This window comes from Ornithorhynchus anatinus, chromosome 3 (assembly GCF_004115215.2).
Source record: "Ornithorhynchus anatinus isolate Pmale09 chromosome 3, mOrnAna1.pri.v4, whole genome shotgun sequence".
In the NCBI taxonomy this organism is placed as follows: domain Eukaryota; kingdom Metazoa; phylum Chordata; class Mammalia; order Monotremata; family Ornithorhynchidae; genus Ornithorhynchus; species Ornithorhynchus anatinus.
In genome coordinates this window covers 125,705,065-125,725,449 of record NC_041730.1, presented here as the reverse complement: position 1 = coordinate 125,725,449, position 20,385 = coordinate 125,705,065, and the positions used below count along the sequence as shown (strand labels likewise).

Here is a 20,385-nt window from a genome sequence, read left to right as displayed (position 1 = left end):
CGAGTACAGTGCCCAGGGGGTGGGACGGGAGAAGGGGAGGAGGAGAGGGAAAGGGGGGAGAAGAGGGTTTAGCTGCGGAGAGGTGAAGGGGGGGTAGAGGGAGCAGAGGGAAAAAGGGGGGGAGCTCAGTCTGGGAAGGCCTCTCGGAGAGGTGAGCTTCAAGCAGGGATCTGAAGAGGGGAAGAAAACTAGATTGTCGGAAGTGAGGAGGGAGGGCATTCCAGGACCGCGGGAGGACGTGGCCCAGGGGTCGACAGAAAGCAGCATAGTGTAATGATTACAGCAATGGGCCTGGACGGTCTTGGGTTCTAATCCTGGACATGTCTGCTGTGTGACCTTGGGCAAGTAACTTCACTTCTCTGTGCCTCAGTTACCTTTTTTGTAAAATGGGGATTAAGACAGCCCATGAGACAGTGACTGTGTTCAAAATGATTTGCTTTTACCCCAGTTCTTAATACAGTGCTTGGCACATAGTAAGCATTTAACAAATACTATTATTATTATGATTATTAACAATTAAATGGAAGCATTATTTTCCCCACTTTACAATTTCATAAATTCCTCTGAGCCAATAGACCAAAGGTCACTAACTGCTGGTTTTTTTTTTTTTTTAATGGTATTTGTTTTACGCTTACTTTGTGCCAGGCACTGGATTAAGCGCTGGGGAAAATCATTCATTCATTCAATCATATTTATTGAGCACTTACTGTGTGCAAAGAGCTGTATTAAGTGCTTATCATATAAGCTAATCAGGTTGGACACAGTCCATGTCCCACATGGGGCTCACAGAGCCCTGTTTCAGAGATGGTATAACTGAGGCACAGAGAAATGAAGTGACTTGCCCAAGGTCACACAGCAGACATAGTTTTTAGGCTACATACTGGAAGCCACCTTGCCAGTTACTTTCTACCCGGAGAGAGACGTTCCTGCAACTGCGGAAATCGCAAGTAAGGATGCAATAAGAAATATCGCTGCTGCACTAGACTTTTTTTACCCAAGGCCATCGGCAATGATCTGGTAAAACCAGACTGAGCATTAATAACGACATGGGTGAAAGACCGCCCTGAGAGATAACCGAATGAAATGAGCTTAGAACAGTGCTCAGCACCCAGGAAGTGCTCAATAAATACCACTGATCGATGGCCTGATTGAGCTACAAAACAAGTAAAACATCCCGCGAGTTCTGAAAAACTTGGGAGTGTTGACAACGATATGCTTGCTACCCAACATTAGTACAGTGCTTGGCACGTAGTTTTACCAATCTTAAGCTGAAATATCACTATTATCGTCATCATCGCTGGTGACATGAAAGATGAAGAAGGAAGCGGGTACATTCTAGGTAGCGAGAGAAAGGAAGTGAAAAAAATCACTTGAATGAATGCACCTCTCGCAAAAGGAAGGTTTCCTGGTGCTAGCAGTAACTGAGTCTGAAAAACCACTCTCATCAACACCTCTGCAGTTGAAATGTAAGTACTGAGTTGGAGGAGATTGTATGTATGAAACCAACTGGAATAGAAAAAGCATTCACCGAATTTGCAAGGTGGTGCTTGGGGTTTTTGGGGGGCTTTTTTTGGAGGGACAAGCCCAACAAATCAGGAACCGACCCTAGAAAAAAATCGTCATTGGTAATATTTTACATGTCCTTATGCTGCGTGAGTGCTCTTATGTTCTGACAGATGTCATAATAATAATGGTTAGCAGCGTGGCTCAGTGGAAAGAGCCCGGGCTTGGGAGTCAGAGGTCATGAGTTCGAATCCCAGCTCTGCCACTTGTCAGCTGTGTGACTGTGGGCAAGTCACTTCTCTGTGCCTCAGTTACCTCATCTGTAAAATGAGGATTAACTGTGAACCTCACGTGGGACAACCTGATTACCCTGTATCTACCCCAGCACTTAGAACAGTGCTCAGCACATAGTAAGAGCTTAACAAATACCAACATTATGAGTTCGAATCCCGATTCTGCCACTTGTCAGCTGTGTGACTGTGGGCAAGTCACTTAACTTCTCCGTGCCTCAGTTCCCTCATCTGTAAAACGGGGATTAACTGTGAGCCTCATGTGGGACAACCTGATTACCCTGTATCTACCCCAGTGCTTAGAACAGTGCTCGGCACATAGTAAGCGCTTAACAAATATCAACACTACTTATTAAGTGCTTACAATGTGCCAGGCACTGTACTAAGTCCTGGGGTGGATACAGGCAAATCGGGTTGGACACAGTCCCTGTCCCATTAGGGGCTCATAAAAATAAATAATAATTTTGGTATTTGTTAAGTACTTACTATGTGCCAAGCACTGTTCTAAGCACTAGGTAGGTATAAGGTAATGAGGTTGTCCCTGTGGGGCTCACAGTTAATCCCCATTTTTCAGATGAGGTAACTGAGGCACAGAGAAGTGAAGTGACTTGCCCAAAGTCACACTGCTAAGTGGCAGAGCTGGGATTAGAATCCACGACCTCTGACTCTCAAGCCCGGGCTCTTTCCAATGAACCACGCTTCTTCTCTAATCTTAATGTTATATGCATTGTATGTAGACTGTAAGCTCCTCGTGGATAGGGATCACATTCACCAATTCCGTTGTACTGGACTTTCCCAAGCGCTTAGTTCAACGCTCTGCACACAGTAAGTGCTGAAATACCACTGACTAAGTTAGACTATTGGGGTTATTCTCATTCTCTGCCTGGGTTTATTAACAGTTAGGATTTAGTGAACTTCAGAGAAAGTATCTGAGAAGCAGCGTGGCTTAGTGGAAAGAGCATGGGCTTGGGAGTCAGAGGTCTTGGGTTCTAATCCCCACTCCGCCACTTGTCTGCTGTGTGACCTTGAACAAGTCACTTCACTTCTCTGAGCCTCAGTTACCTCATCTGGAAAAATGGGGATTAAAAAATGTGAGCCCCGCGTGGGACAATCTGAAGACCCCGTATCTACCCCAGTGCTTAGAACAGTGCTCTGCACATAGTAAGCGCTTAACAAAATACCATAATTATTATTCCTTTCTTTTTTTGCTTAGCTTCTCTATCTGTCCAGCTACTGGGCTTTTTTTTCCATTACTCTTGTCCTTCAAAACTTCCAGCAGCTTCTCTACCTCCCTGAAATGCCAGTGGCCAAGATGACTGTGAAAGCGGATAACCTTTCACCCTGCTGGCACCCCTGGCCCACGTCTCGTGGATCCCCCGGTTCGGCATGACCTGCCCTCTGCTCTGCCCTCCCTTCTCCAGTGATGATTTTAGAGAATTTAGATGCTTTCAAGTGACCCAAGGAGGGGCAGATTTCCAAAGAACCATTTTATGCATACAAGCAATAAATGGTGCTCCATTAGATTCTAAGATCCTCGAGGACAAGGACCTTGTCTACCGACTCTTTTGTATTGAACTCTCCCAACCACTTATTATTATTATTATGTTGGTATTTGTTAAGCGCTTACTATGTGCAGAGCACTGCTCTAAGCGCTGGGGGAGATACAGGGGAATCAGCTTGTCCCACGGGAGACTCACAGTCTTCATCCCCATTTTACGGATGAGGCAACTGAGGCACAGAGAGGTTAAGTGACTTGCCCACAGTCACACAGCTGCCAAGTGGCAGTCGGAATTCGAACCCATGACCTCTGACTCCCAAGCCCGTGCTCTTTCCACTGAGCTACGCTGCTTCTCGTACAGTACTCTGCCCACTGTAAGCGCTCAATAAAATACCGTTCACTGATTTGCTTAACAGCGGACAGACATCAAGTACTAAGTAAAATCCAATCACTTAAAATTACAATTGCAATTACTTTTATATGTAATATACGTAAGAGAATCAGCGTAGCCTAGTGGCAAGAGCACGAGCCTGGGAGTCAGATGACCTGGTTTCTAGTCCTGGCTTCGCCAGCTGTCTGTTGTGTGACCCTGGTCAAGTCACTTAACTTCTCTGGGCCTCGTTTACTTCGGCTATAAAAACGGGGATTAAGACTGTGGTCCAATGTGGGACGTGGACCTGTCCAACTTGATTCTAATCCCGGCTCTGCCACTTGTCTGCTATATGATCATGGGCTAGTTACTTCACTTCTCTGTGCCTCAGTTTCCTCCTCTGTAAAACGGGGATTACGACCGTGAGCCACATGCGGGACGGGGACTGTAATTCAAACTGCTTGCATTCACCCCAGCGCCTAGTAAAGTGTCTGGCACAAAGCAAGCACTTAACAATGCTATATTATTACTATCATCTTGTATCTACCCCAGCACTTACAGTGCTTGGCACATAAGAACTTAATACCACTAAAAAAGTAGGGACTGAATACTTCAGCGTGGCTCAGTGGAAAGAGCCCGGGCTTGGGAGTCAGGGGTCATGGTTCGACTCCTGGCTCTGCCACTTGTCAGCTGTGTGACTGTGGGCAAGTCACTTAACTTCTCTGTGTCTTAGTTACTTCATCTGTAAAATGGGGATTAACTGTGAGCCTCACGTTGGACAACCTGATTGTCCCGTATCTACCCCAGGGCTTAGAACAGTGCTCTGCACACAGTAAGCGCTTAACAAATACCAACATTATTATTATCATTATTATTACTTTTTCCCGAAGAAATATATAGCATTTAGTTCAAATGGTGGTTACAGACTGCAAATATCTAGGTGCATAAACATGTAACTTCTGAAAAAAAAGTATCTAGTAAAGTGTTCTGCTCACAGTGTGCTACTGACTAAAAAGTAATGAAATGACACGTAAAGGTTAGGATAAAAGCCTAGCTATGTAACCAAGATGACTATTAGTCACCACCGATTTGACAATTCAATAACGAAACAAATGCTCTACATAAAACACTTACTCAGTGTACAGGTCCTCGATCATCGCCACAATAATGACAATGAGCGACACTGCGAAGATCTGGCATCCAGAGCCAATAAGTGAGGAAAATATCAGAGGGTGACTAGATGGTCTAAATACATCTCCATGGACTTGTTTCCATCCATACTCATCTCCCAGATCTCTGTCCTGTGTATGAGGAACAATGACAATTACTACAAGACACTAAAAAGTAATGGAAGAAAAGAAAAAGGCTCAATGGTTAAAAATTCTCTTCAAAGGCTATCACAAAGTTCATCTTCTTCGCCACTGACTGCTGTCCCACTTTAAAAGATGAAAATCACCACATAGAAGTTCATTCCTGTTGGAAAGTAAGGTCACTTTGGGCAGGGCGTCCTAAATTTTCTGGATTGGAGGAAGAAGCAAATAGTTAGCTGACCAGCTGACTGCCTCCGTTCAGCCCTGACTCTCGAACTTCTTCTACAAACTAGCCCTCCTATCCTGCATTCCTGCTCTGCTCCAACATCCCACTGCAGCCCTGCTACGAATTTCACCTGCCTGGGATTCCCAGCCTTGTGGAGAAATTTTTCCCAGTCTTGAGTTAAGAAAAAGCTGGATGGAAAAAAGCAAAATCAGAGGACAGGCAGCTTTTTCAAGACAGTTGCCTGAAGCCCCAAAAAGTGACAATTTCCTAACTCCATTAGTATCGATTAGTATCTATACTCTCAGAAAAAAAATTGGGGACCCATTTAAATCCAAGCCTAGGGGTCCAAAAAAGCCAGTTCTTCTGCCTATTTCGAATGTGAGCCCCATGTGGGATAGGGACGATAATAACAATGTTGGTATTTGTTAAGCGCTTACCATATGCAGAGCACTGTCCTAAGCGCTGGGGCAGATACAGGGTATTCAGGTTGTCCCAAGACAATGATTATCATCTATCTTAGTACTGGTACAGTCTTTGGCAAATAGTAAACACTTACCAATGTCACAATTATTGTTATTCTTATTAATAGACCATGGGGGGAATAGACCTTCAAATTAGAGAGGAAAAAACCCAAAGAGCGAAGGAACAAGGAAACCACACTTCCTCCCACCCCGCCCCTCACCACAGTGGAGCAAACTCAGGGTGAGGACCCCACTCTGCTCTCCTCCTATGTTCAGAATTGATCCACGGCCACCTCCTGAGGCCCCTTTTGCAAGCCTCTAACTCCAGGAGGAGGTTACGAGAGAGGTTTGAGTTCGAGAGGTCCTTTAGCAACTTACACTAAGCAGCAAAAACTACGACCTGACTACTTAAAGACTTGTTAGGGCTTGGCTGGTCTCATCTTAGAAAGAACAGTCTTTCTTTGCCACCATCTTTGAAATAAATCTAGATTCATTTTTAAAAAACCTATATTTTAGGCAGTATTTTTCATTATCAGTAGAATGCCAACATCCAAATATAACAAATAAATACGACTGAATGCATGAATGAATGAACGAACATCCAACTCCCAAATACCGTTACAGATTTTGCTTACCATATCATCCATTTCTTCCTCTTTACTGTACCGGGCATAATCTTTTCGCAAAGTTCTCATTAATATCATGGAAACTAAGCCCACCAAGAAGATAACCATCATGAAGGAATTGAAAATTGAAAACCAGTGAATCTAAAATAAAGATATCATCATCAGTCATAAAGTCCACAACCAACATTTCCTATGAAGCCAGAAGAAATTAGAGCAAATAGATTTTTATTGCAAATTACACAAGTCATGCAAAAGACCCTGTGGCACTCATTATAATCAGTGATTCAACCTACCACCTCATCTATTTACAGAAAGCCCAATTTGGGAATTCATGATGAGATGAGCTAGTCGGCCTGTTCACTGCTTCTCCCTCACAGAGAGAAAGAAGCTTCACTTGCTCCTCTTTTGGATCTCAATCTCTCTACACTAACCAAATTAGCACCTTGGCCACCGTCTTTTTGGTTTCTTTTTCTGGTTTAATGCGATTTAAGTGTTCACTATGTGCCAGGCACCGTTCTAAGCGCTGAGGTGATCAAGTTGGACACAATCCATGTCTCATGTGGGGCTCACGGTCTTAATCCCCATTTTATAGTTGAGGTATATGAGGACTGGAGAAGTGAAGTGACTTGCCCGAGGTCACTCAGCAGACAAGTGGCAGAGCCGCGATTAGAACCCAGGTCCTACGACTCCCAGGCCTGGGCTCTTTGTGCAGTCCCCCTTGCTCCAGTAACACTCCCCTCAACTACTGCTTCAGGAGACTGCAGGCTGCTTTGAGATCGATGGTCAAAATGTTACCCCACTTCCTTGGATCCTCCATTTTTAGAGGGCCCCATCTGAGGCCCCTTATAGCTTATCTTATATTTCCTTTCTTGTGCTTCAGTAATCTATCAAGCAATCAATCTAGTATTTGGTTCTTATGTCCAATTGGAGATTTCAATTTGGAGATTTAATGGTTTAAAATAGTAAGACACCATAATGGCTCTTTTCTCCTTGGGGCCAATTTACCATTCTTCTTAAAATGGAAAGAAGTTTCTCAAGGAGTTATTATTCAGTAAAGACTCCCAATCGTAAGCCCCAGGAGACACTGCAGCAGAAAAATATTACAGTCTAATTCCTTAATTCCTAATTCACCGCTAATACATTGCAGCAAAATCCATCATAAGAACTGATACTTTCGCTTTACTAACAGTGACCCCAATGTTATAAAATCCATTAGTACGTTTCGCAATTTTGCTAAAGCAACCCCCACCCTCCCGCCGCTTTACACTGTAACAACTCTATATACTCTCTTTACTTTATAAGAGCAGCACGGTAGCCCCAAAGCAAATTCATACGAAAGAAGCTACGGTGCTTAGAACAGAGCTCAATGCTTCTCACACAGCAAATGCTTAATGAGAACCATAATAATAAAGATATTCATGCAAACAAATATTTCTGCTAGAAAATCATTCATTTCATACCCTGTGTTGAAAAAACGATGGATCCAGGTACTTGTCAAATCGATCTTCAAATTTTACATCAGACTTTTTCCATTTCACCTAAAGAAAATAAATTCCCATTTGGAAATCTTACATATATGGCACGTTTTAATGATTTTGACAACATGTTCAGAAGAATTAACAAAGACTAAACTATGCCTAAAAGACTTGCCCTCCTATACCACCAGTACATCCTTAACGTAGCTGCACAATGCTTAATGTATTTTTAACTCTTCTAGATAATGTTTTTCTTCATTTTTCAAAAGCACCCTACATAAACGCCGAGGGACCGAGAGAGGGGTGAATAAAGGGTGAAAATCCAAGTGCGAGGGTGACACAGAAGGGAGTGAGAATCCTACCCCATTTTCTCCATGTTAACCACGCTGTTTCCAAATACTGGTGGGGCCTGATAGGGAGGTAAGAGCCTGTCTATCAACATATTTTCACTGCTGTTTAAAGAAGAGGTGAAAGTAGGGGAAGACAAGTGAGGGAGAAATCTGGAGGGAGGAGAAAATTGCTGACACGTGGCAGAGCAATCAGCCAAACAAAAGTAACGGATGTGGGTTTACTCTGGGCAGAGCACTATACTAAGAGCCTGGGAGCAGAGAGTAGATTTACTAGACATGACCCATTCCCTCAAGGGGTTTGCAATGTAGCAGGGGCGACAATGTAAACTGAATAGGGCTCTGGAGTGGGGAAAGCAAGAAGAGAATGGATTTTTCTGGCAGCAAACACTGGAAAGGGCCTAGACATTTAGAGTTATGTTAGAATTGATGCATAACATAACATCAGATTTTACGTACTGCAGTTGTTCAGAATGGGTGTACGCCTGTATAATAAATATAACGTCACTGCTCTAAAGACAGCTGTCTCTGCCATTTATCTCCACGTAAGCTCGCTGCTTCCAGGGAGACCATGCTGTTATTTTGGAGAGGGAGTCGAGGTTATTGGCTTTCTTCCCCAGCCGCCTGCTATTACCAAAAGGTGCCAGCAAGCAGCAGCCGGTTATCGTTTCATTGAAATATTTTATGAAGATCATGACTCAGATGCCTATTACTCACACTGGCCACACAGTCAGTGCTGGAAAAGGGTAAAGAGTGGCTGCTGGGGAATTCATTATCAACTCGCGGTGCTCTTTTCAACTCCCAACTTGTCCAGTACCTGGCTGGCTCTCCGGTTCTCAGACTACGCTGGCCTCTCGTCAGATGACCGGCTGAGCGTACTGCCAGAGGGCTGCCCGGGGACCTGTGTTGCGTGGCACTGCCAGAAGCTTGGCCTAATCCGGCTCTTTCCCCTGAGGCTCACTCCAACTGCCACTTCACAAACAGGGTTCAAAACAAATCCTGCCCTGGCTGGGCGAGGGCACCAAGATCCGGCTTTTTGGCAGAGAAATCCCTTCTGTCGGCAGGAGTTGGAAGGCAAGAAGTACTACGAGGCATGAGTCTGACTCGAGCCTATGAATTCGAACGGCTGGATCGCTGGACTAGCACAGAGGCCAAGGAGAAGTGTCAAGTAGCCAGCAACAAACCCTGCAAACGTGGCATACATTTAAATGCCATCCTCCTAATAAGTTTTTTTCTTTTAAAAAAACTCCATGGGTGCTGGATCCTACACATATTAAACAGACATTATTAAGTGTCAGGGTTCATAATGCCTCCCATTTCTCTCTCATTTAGTTCTAAACATTCTAGAAAACCTCTAAGTATTTATAATACGTATGCTCTACACATTTCTTTATGCAGATGGGAGGGATTTTCATACTTACCGAATAGGACATCTGGATTTTAGTGTTTGGAACCAATTTCACTTTTCCCTCACTGGTGAGGTTAACGTCCACAATTCTATTTCCATTAAAACCTATCTCGAGCTTTTTGTATGTCCAGAGATAGTAATCTTCTCCATTTTCATCTGCTTCGCCAACAATCCCTGAAAAAAAGAACCAACAACAACCTGTAAAATGTAATCCTAAATTCACCCTGTTCTCCGATATTGCAGGAGTTAAATTTTCACAGAAACCCTATTCTAAGGAAAACTTGTGCTAACAGTATTTACTGTGCCCAACCTTCTCAATCATTTCTTCCCATACAGCCCCAAACCGTATCCAGTTCCTAACATATCCAAAGCAGAACTCGTTTTCCCACCCCAACCCGGTTCTCCCCGAGAAGACATTCCCATCACTGTGGAAACCACCACCACCTTCTTCCCAGGCTTACAAATCCATTTCCTTGGTTTTATCCTCAACTCATTTCACTCATTCAGTCCACATAATCAATCGGTCGGCTCTACCTTGGCAGCATCTCTAGAATCCGCCCTTTCCTCTCCACCCGATCTGCTGCCACACTGATCCAAGCACTGATATCCTGCCTTGACTACTGCATCAGCCTCCTCACTGACCTCCCTGCCTCCTGTCTCTCCTACTCCACTCCAGTGCATGCTGCTCTCTGCTGCCTGGATTATTTTTCTAGAAAAAAAAATAAGTACATGTCTCTGCACTCTTCCCAAACTATCAATAGTTGCTCATTCACCTCCACATCAAGCATCAATTCCTCACGTTTGGCTTTAAGTCACTCCATTCCCCTTGTCACGTCGCTAGACTCCTACTACAAACCAGCCTGCACAGTTTGGTCCGGTAATTCCAATGTACTCCCTGTTCTTTGATCTTGTCTACCTCTACCTCGCCGCTGTGCCGTTGCCCACATCTTTTCTCTGGCCTGGAACTCCCTCCCTCTTTGTATCTGACAGACCCTCTCCTCCCCTCCTTCGAAGGCCTCTTAAAATCACATTTCCTCCGAGAGAGATAAGCCCTCATTTCCCCCAGTTGCCCTCTCTTCTGCACCACAGATACACTCAGATTTATATTCCTTAAGCACTTGGTATTCACTCTACCCTCAGCCCCACAGCACTTGAGTATCCACCTTAGGTTCTGCCAGTTCTCCCCTCTCAACTCTAAGCTTCTTTTGGGCAGGGATCAAGTCCACCAAGTTCATTGTATTGTAATCTCCCAAGAGCATAGTATACGGTAGGTACACAATAAATACCACTGATTAATTAACTGCCAACAGGTTATAACCAAAATGTGTAGCGGAAACACTCATTCTGGCAGAACAGAGTATTTCCATAATCACCCTTCATCCCAGAAGATGATGGCATTCACTAATATTCACAGTGTAACTCTATTATTCATACTTGCAATGATCTGTGGTTCCATGATGACAAAAGGGTCGAGTGTTTAGAACAGTGTTTGGCACATAGTAAGTGCTTAACAAATGCCATCATTTGCCAACAGTTGTGTGAGCATTTATGGTTGGATAACCAGAGAAGGTAGTTCACGACCGCACAGCAGGAGGAGATAATCCCCATCTAGAAGCAGTGTGGAAAGAGCACAGGCCTGGGTTCTAATCCTGACTCCCCCACTTACCTGCTAAGTGACCTTGGGTAAGTCGCTTAACTTCTCTGTACCTCAGTTACAAGTGTGAGCCCTGTGTGGGCCAGGAACTGTGTTCAATCTGATTTTACAGTATATACCACAGCGCTTAGTACAGTTCCTGGACATAGTAAGTGCTTAACAAATACCATTAAAAACAATCTGGTTACGGCACTTATGGACTACAAGGCACTCTGCATGATCCAGTCACGGCCTCCCATATCTTTTCTGGTGGCCCACAAAGCTACCTCCTCTGGGCCCAACACTTTTTTCCACCCCCAAAATGGCATTTGTCTTCTTTGTCTGTCTTATGATATTTCTTAAGTGCTTTCTATGTGCTAAGCACTGTACTAAGTGCTGGAGCAGATATAAACTAATCAGGAAGGACATATTCCACATCCCACCTGGAACGCCCCGTTTTACAGATGAGGCAACAGAGGCATAGAGAAGTTACATGATTGGCCCAAGGTCACACAGCAGACGAGTGGCGGAGCTGGGATTAGAACCCAAGGCCTCTGACTCTCAAGCCCCTGCTCTTTCCATGAGGCCTTTTTGTTTTCATTTGTTGATGGCCTTTTCCCCCCACTGTATTTCCAGCAGCTTGCTTCCCTGTCAAATCAACGGTCTTTATTGAGCACCTCCCATGTGCAGAGGACTACATGACAGTACAATACAGCACTTGAGAGTACAATACAGAAGAGATGGTAAGACATGATCCCTGGTCACAAAGGTCATACATTCCAAGGTCTTCCCCATCTTGCATTAGTTTCAAAAATAGCACCGAAAATTGTTAGAGAGCCTGGGCGCGCCTCTCCCGGCTCTGTGCTTGGGAAGAGAGAGGTGGGAGTGAGTGAGCTTTAGTGCTATTTGTTATCCCGTCTGTCACAGGGAGACAGAGCTAAGCGCTGCTTCTCCTTCCCAGCCAAGGAGAGCTGAAAGCGGACGGTTAGTTCACACTCCTAATCCCTGAGGCGAGTCAGACAGGAGGATGGGGACCTCCCTCCTCGACCGGAGAAGACGAGTGGAGAGTCAGTCTTCACCTCGGTTCACAGTCGAGATGAGGCCGCAGAACCTAAACAGGTTAGATCGGTTTGTCACAGAGCTGGGTCAATGGTTTCTGAGCGCTTACCGTGTGCAAAGCAAATCTATCATGTTTTTTGAGCGCTTATTGTGGGCAGAGGACAGTACTATCTACCTGTACCTTGTATCTAGCCCAGCGCTTAGAACAGTGCTCTGCACATAGTAAGCGCTTAAAAAATACCAACTTTATTATTATTAAACACTTGGGAAAGTATAATACGTAATACAAATTACTTCTATTAATGTTGTCTCCCCCTCTGTGGGCAGGGAACGTGTCTGCTAATTCTACTGTACTCTCCCAAGTGATTAGTTCACATAGTAAGTGTCAACAAACGATTGTGCAACACTTGACACAATCACTGCCCACAGGGAGCTTACAGGGAAAGACATAAAAATAAATTATGGACAGGAGAAATAGTAGAAGAGTATAAGGATATTTACATAAGTGCTGAGAGGCTGGAGTGAGTATCAAAATACTTAAGGAGTATCAAAGTGCTTAGTCAACACAGAGGGGAGAACAGAAAGGGGAAATGAGTTATCCCATATCTCCCCCAGCGCTTAGAACAGTGCTCTGCACATAGTAAGTGCTTAACAAATACCAACTACCAATACCAAATGAAGGTTTAGTCATGATAATTATGGAGAAGGTAGATTTTGGAATAGAAAGTGAACTGATAATACCATGATCTGAAGGAAAAGGGACTCAGGTGAAGCAGAAATTTCCACCTGGAGCACAATTATTACAGGTTAAGTTTACAGAAGCCATAAATCCAGAACAGGGTTGAAGTTATCTTCACGTGTCATTGTATGGTGATCGTCGTATATAAGACCACTGAGGGATGAGAGTACATGTGTGTATTGTTTTCATCTTAATACATGGAATGTCAGTTCATAATAACAATAATGATACTTGTTAAGCAGCTCACTAAGATCTACTTAGACTGTGAGACCAACGTCGGGCAGGAACCGTATCCAACCCGACTACTTTGTATAGATCCCTGCACTTAAGTACGGTACGTGATTCCTAGTAAGCACTTAATAAGTACCACAATTATTATTATTACCACCTGTCATGTACTGCCCTAGCCTAAGGGGGAGGGAGAACAGGCTTATCACCATTTTTCCGTTGAGGAAATTGGGGCACAGAGAAAGTGACTTGCCCAAGGTCACGGAACACAAGTGGCAAAGCCAAAATGAGAACTAGGTCCTCTGACTCTCGGGCTCCTTCACCAGGCCGTGCTCTTTCTCTGGACTACGTTCAAAGACAATCCAGAAGAGCAATTAAAGTGTCAAAAGATGGTAAGGCGTTATGCTGAAAGTTTATGGTATTTATTATCATTAGTAATAATAATAGAAATAATAATTGTTCATTCATTCATTCATTAGTATTTATTGAGCGCTTACTATGTGCAGAGCACTGTACTAAGCGCTTGGAATGTACAAATCGGTAACAGATACAGTCCCTGCCCTTTGATGGGCTTACAGTCTAATCAGGGGGGAGAGACAGACAAAAACAATAGCAACTGTTGTATTTCTTGAGCACTTACTGTGTGCCAGGCACTGTATTAAGTACTGGGGTGGATTCAAGGTTGGACACAGTCTTGTCCCGTATGGGGTTCACATTCCAAATCCTTATTTTACAGAAGAGGAAACTGAGGCATGGAGAAATGAAGTGACTTGCCCAAGGTCACACATCAGACAAATAATAATGTTGGTATTTGTTAAGCGCTTACTATGTGCAGAGTATTGTTCTAAGAGCTGGGGGAGATACAGGGTCATCAGGTTGTCCCACGTGAGGCTCACAGTCTTCATCCCCATTTTTACAGGTGAGGGAACTGAGGCACAGAGAAGTTAAATGACTTGCCCACAGTCACACAGCTGACGAGCGGTGGAGCTGGGATTCGAACCCATGACCTCTGACTCCCAAGCCTGGGCTCTTTCCACTGAGCCACGCTGCTCCTCTACCCACTGAGCCACGCTGCTTCTCTTGTGGGCAAGAGACATTCATTCATTCAATCGTATTTACTGAGCGCTTACTGGGTGCAGAGCACTGTACAAAGAGCTTGGAAAGTAAAATTGGGCAACAGATAGAGACAATCCCTATCCAACAACGGGCTCACAGTCGAGAATGGGGGAGACAGACAACAATACAAAACAAGCAGACAGGCATCAAGAGCATCATAATACATAAATTATAGATATATACACATCATTAATAAAATAAATAGAATAATAACTATATACATATACACACAAGTGCTGGGGGGGGTGGGGAGAGGGGTAGAGCAGAGGGAGGGAGCAGGGGCCATGGGGAAGGGAGGAGAGGCAGAAGAAAAGGGGGGCTCAGACTGGGAAGGCTTCCTGGAGGAGGTGAGCTTTCAAGGGGGGAAGTGTGCTAGTCTGGCAGATGTTAGGAGGAAGGGCATTCAGGCCAGAGGTAGGACGTGGGCCAGGGGTCGACGGCGGGACTGGCGAGAACGAGGCACAGTGATGAGATTAGCGGCAGAGGAGCAGAGTTAAGTGGGCTGGGCTGTATAAGGAGAGCAGGGAGGTGAGGTAGGAGGGGGCAAGATGATGGACAGCTTTGAATAATAATTATAATGATAATATTTGTTAAGCGCTTACTAAATGCTGTTCTAAGATCTGGGGAGGGATAATCAGGGATAAGGTAATCAGGTCATCCCACATGGAGCTCACTGGCTTAATCCCCACTTTACAGACGAGGTAACTGAAGTACAGAGAAGTTAAGTGTCTTGCCCAAAGTCACACAGTTAAGTGGCGGAGCCGGGATTAGAACCCATGACCTCCGACTCACAAGCCTGGGCTCTTCCACTGAGCCACGGAGGAGGTTTTGCTTCATACGAAGGTTGATGGGCAAACACTGGAGATTTTTGAGGAGGGGCGTGACATGCCCAGAGCGTTTCTGTAGAAAGATAATCCGGGCAGCAGACGGAAGTAGAGACTAAAGCGGGGAAAGACAGGAGGTTGGAAGATCAGAAAGGAGGCTGATCCATTTGGGATAGGATGAGAGTTTGTAGCGGTTTGGATGGAGAGGAAAGAGTGGATCTTGGCAATGTTGTGCAGGTGAGACCGGCAGGTGTTGGTGACGGAGTGGATGTGTGGGGTGAATGAGAGAGCGGAGTCAAGGATGACACCAAGGTTGCGGGCCCGTGAGACGGGAAGGATGGTCGTGTCATCCACAGTGATGGGAAAGTCAGGGTGAGGACAGGGTTTGGGAGGGAAGATATGAAGCTCTGTCTTGGACATGTTGAGTTTTAAGTGGTGGGAGGACAGCCAGGTGGAGACATCCTGAAGGTAGGAGGAGATACGAGCCCGGAGGGATGGGGAGAGAACAGGGGAGGGGATGCAGATTTGCTTATCATCTGGGTAGACATAGCTACCATAGCATAGCACAGATAGACACAGCTACCAACTCTGTTATACTAGACTCCCCCAAGTGCTTAATCCAGTGCTCTGCTAATAGTAAGCACTCAATAAACACTACTGATTGATTGATTGGTTGTTTTCTTCCAGGGATCTGCCCCAGTCTGGATGTTGGAGGATATTTGTTAAGCACTTATTATACGCTAGACACTGTTCTAAGCGCTGGTGCAGATACAAGGTAATCAGGATGGACACAGTCCCTTGTCCCACATGAGGCTCACAGTCTTAATCCCCATATTACAGAGGAAACAACTGAGGCACAGAGAAGTTAAATGACCGGCCCAAGGTCACACAACAGACAAATGGCAAAGAAAGGGCTAGAATCCAGGCCTGTGCTCTTTCCGCTCAGCCCCGCGGCTCTCTGAAAAAGCTATATCTTGAACTCCTATATCTGTTGGATTACAAAATTACTAGATCTGCAAGTTTTTGAAAGATAAAATATTTTTTCCTAAATTCTTCCTGCCATATCCTTGATCTGCTTCTGTCCACCACTTTTTGCAGCCCCTAGATTATAAACAGGTCTGCCTGAAAACACCTTTTTTCTCCTCCTGTCCTCTTTCTTTTAGCAGATCCACTGTAAACATCTTGGCTTCTGGGTTGGAGAAGATAGTATTGGACTATAAAACACAGAAACATTTTAGAACAATTTCTTTTCTTAAAAGAGGGAGCCTTACGTGCCATTAAATACCGTAATAGCTGTCTTCAAGAATATTACAAGACAGACACTGAACACTGCTCTTCATTTCTGCAAGGGTAAAATAATAGAAAATAACCTAAAGTGAAGAAAGACTGCAGGTGTGAAATAAGGATGATTTTTTTTTTAATACTATGGGTGATGAAATCCAAAAGAGGTTCTTCAGGGAGGCCTCGCTTAGTATAGTGCTTTGCACACAGTAAGCGCTCAAAAAAAACCCATTGATTTTTAATAATACTACTGACAATCTTGTGACTAAATTGGGGGGGAAAGCAAGATGATTTCTGGAGGTCCTATTTTAGCTTTATAACTATCTGAGAAGCAAAGCACTGAGCATGGTAGTACGCTGCAAAATAAAGTACCCACTCATTCAAAATTTGTCAAAAATAATTTTTATTTTCATCTTTCTGAACCTAAATAATGCAAAACATTCCTTAAATGTTAAAGAATGATGAGAAGCAGCATGCCCTGGTGGAAAGAGCAAGGGAGTCATCCGAGGACCTGGGTTCTAATCCCAGCTCCGCCACTTGCCTGCTGTGTGACCTTGGGCATGTCATTTAACTTCTCTGTGCCTCAGTTACCTCATCTGTAATGCGGGGATTCAAGCTGGGAGCCCCTTGTGGGACATGGACTAGATCCGACCTGCTTCGCCTGTATTTACCCCAGTGCTTAGACGGTGCCTGCCACCTAGTAGGTGCTTAACAAACACCATAAAAACCCTGAAATTTCAATTTGAAGCAGATTTGAAATTGAAGCAAAAGCAAATGATGCTTCTGGACTTTGACTAGGTCCAATTTCCCTGTAATTTTGGCCCCCACTGAGCTTTGCCTCTAAAAGACTCGTTGTTTGAGGCAAAACTCCCATATCCCTCACAAACCACAGCTGAACCGCATTATTTTATAGAAACTCTTCTTCCTTCTCCACCCAACGCCAAAAGATTGCTGAGGACCAGACACAAAAGCTGGGACACGAAAGGTGGGGGGAATGTAGGAGGGAAGGGGAATGTAGGGTTTGGTGAGGGGCTAAGTTATAAAGTTTAAAGATGCTGAAGCAGCTGTACTTCTGACCACAGCAACTGCCAACTGACTCCAGGAGGTCACAGTCCAAAGCCCGCGAGAACTACTTCCTCAAATCAACTAGGGGCATGGCTCTGTTCCCCTCCTTCTCAAGAAAATTGAGAATTGACTGAAATCATTTCTTTTCTTTCTCCACCCTCCGCCTTCCATCTATTTGACAATAAGAACCGCTAACAAAATTCGATAATCATTCTCTTTTGTGGTTAAAATAAAATACATCCAGTTCTAGAACACGAAGATTATATTCTCATAAAACCCCATCAATGAGGAAAACTCAGGCCTTGGTACCCATCCATTTCAGAGCTGTGCATATGGGCACTGCTAGAAGAACACTGCCTAATTCCCTAGTCACCTTCTATCCAAACCACATATTGAAAATAGACATTGTGGCAGGACTGGATTTGGCTTAAATCTTCTTAACCATAACCCCAAAGTTTATTTTTAGTCCCCTGAATTTGAAATTAACACAATTTACTGAATATTAACAGTAACCATGATAATAACTGTGGTATCTGTAAAGAGCTTACCATGTGCCAAGCACTGTACTAAGTACTGGAGTAAATACGAGATAATCAGGTCTCACATGGGGCTCCCATTCCAGGTGGGAGGGAGCATAGGAAATGAATCCCCATTTTGCAGGTGAGGGAACTGAGGCACAGAGAAGTGAAGTGACTTGCCCAAAATCACACAGCAGATCCGGGATTAGAATCCAGGTCCTCCGACTCCCAGGCCTGGCCTCTTTCTACTAGGCCATATGGCTACCCAACTGAACCAAATGGTCCTTCAAGGAACTTTTTTTATAGTTAGCCATCTCTAGGAGGAGAGAGGCTATAAGCTACCAACCCTCATGAAGTCCAAAATAGGGACTGGTAATAACTGGTATTAAAATTACAAACATTATTACATACCTGGCAAGCAGACCAAAAGACACGGCACCCTTTTCTGGATAACCGAGAAGCATATCGGTAACAAAATCACCAACGCAACACCCACTTAAATGCAAATACATTCAATATATGGCTGGCTGCTGCAAATATTCTGAACTTGAAAATATAAACCGCATATTACTTACCCCATATTGGTAGGTCATCGATATACATCTGATACCAATAATGATTCTTGATTGCATATACAAATGCATCTCTCTTTGCTTTGTCTAAGTCAATTTCACAATAAGTGGTCTGCATCACGTCATCTGTGTAAATTAAAATGTACTCATTAGTCCATTAGCGTGAGTTCTACTGGCTATAATAATTATCACATGAAAAACACACGGCTCCCAAACTAAAACCTCCTACGATGGTAAACAAGATGTTATTAAAGGCAGTTATTCCTCTTTCTTTGTTCTAATCCAACATTTATGAAAATTCCACAAGACGGTAGTTTAAAATGCAGCCCGATTCCTAAAGAACGTTCTCAGAACAGGAAACTGAGAGAAAAAATTATCCTTAGGTCTTCGCAAGTGAGTCCGACTTGTTTGCTAGGGTCAACCATGCCTCTTTCCGTACATTTGTGCACATGGGCACTGCTGCTCACAATGGAACCTCAGCCAGGCAGAAGGGGGATGGCAAGTCAGAATGGAAACATGACCCCTGCAGTATTCCTTGCTAATCATAATTCTAAAAATAATATAATAAATTATGGTATTTGTTAAGTGCTTACTATGTGCAAAGCACTGTTCTAAGCGCTGGGGGGATACAAGGTGATCAGGCTGTCCCACGTGGGGCTCACAGTTTTTTAATCCCCATTTGACAGATGAGGTAACTGGGCACAGAGAAGTTAAGTGACTTGCCCAAGGTCACACAGCTGACTAGCGGCGGAGCCGGAATTAGAACCCGTGACCTATGACTCCCAAGCCCGCGCTCTTTCCACTGAGCCACGCTGCTTCTCTAATAATTATGGTACTTGTTAAGTGCTTACTATGTGCCAGGCACTGTTCTAAGCGCCGGGGTAGATAAAAGATAATCGGTTCGGACACAGTCCTCGTCCCACAGAGGGCTCATTGTCTGAAGTCTTATTCCCCATTTCACAGATGAGGGAACTGAGGTCCACAGAAGTGAAGTGACTTGCCCAAGGTCACACAGCAGACAAGTGATGAAGCCAGGATTAGAAGCCAGGTCCTTAGGAAATCCAGGCCCATGCTCTAGCCACTTGGCCATGCTGCTTCTCTAACCAATAGCTGTAACCAATGCCATGGCCAATACAGCCTGTGCAATCAGTCGTATTTACTGAGCGCTTACTGTGTGCAGAGCACTGTTCTGAGTACCATATAACAGAGTTGGCAGACACATTCGCTGTCCACAACAGTGGATAGAACACAGGCCTGGGAGTCAGAAGGTCATGGGTTCTAATTCTGGCTCCATCACGTCTGCTGTGTGACCTTGGGCACATCACTTCTCTGGACCTCAGTTCCCTCATCTATAAAGTGGGGATTAAGACTGTGAGCCCTATGTGGGACAAAGACTGTGTCCAAACTAACTTGAATCTACCCCAGTGCTTAGAACAGTGTTTGGAACATAAGAAGTGCTTAACCAATACCATAATTATTATTAGAGGAGACAGACATTAATATAAATGAATACATTAGGGATTTGTACATAAATACTGCGGGGCTTAGGGAAGGGTGAATAAAGGGAGCAAATCGGGGCAACACAGAAGGGAGTGGGGAAAAAGAAGAAATGAGGGTTTAGGCAGAAGGCCTCCTGGAGATGTGCCTTCAATAAGGCTTTGAAAATGGAGAACCTGTCTGCTGGATATGATGCACATCACCTTGATTCTATTTATTGCTATTGCTTTTGTCTGTCTCGCCCGATTAGACTGTAAGCCCGTGAATGGGCAGGGACTGTCTCTATCTGTTGCCGATTTGTACATTCCAAGCGCTTAATACAGTGCTCCGCACATAGTA

At 44.3% G+C, this 20,385-nt stretch overlaps 1 protein-coding gene across 1 annotated transcript in view; it reads right to left on the bottom strand.

The window, feature by feature from the left end:
• The window catches only part of TM9SF3 (transmembrane 9 superfamily member 3), a 101,336-nt gene that overhangs the window by 43,145 nt on the left and 37,806 nt on the right, over positions 1-20,385 (bottom strand). The window contains exons 3-7 of the mRNA XM_029059825.2: positions 18,553-18,675; positions 9,528-9,688; positions 7,745-7,822; positions 6,294-6,425; positions 4,796-4,962 (exon numbers count right to left, since the gene is read on the bottom strand). Of these exons, the coding sequence (XP_028915658.1) occupies positions 4,796-4,962; positions 6,294-6,425; positions 7,745-7,822; positions 9,528-9,688; positions 18,553-18,675 (661 nt within the window). The remainder of the gene's footprint in view (positions 1-4,795; positions 4,963-6,293; positions 6,426-7,744; positions 7,823-9,527; positions 9,689-18,552; positions 18,676-20,385) is intronic.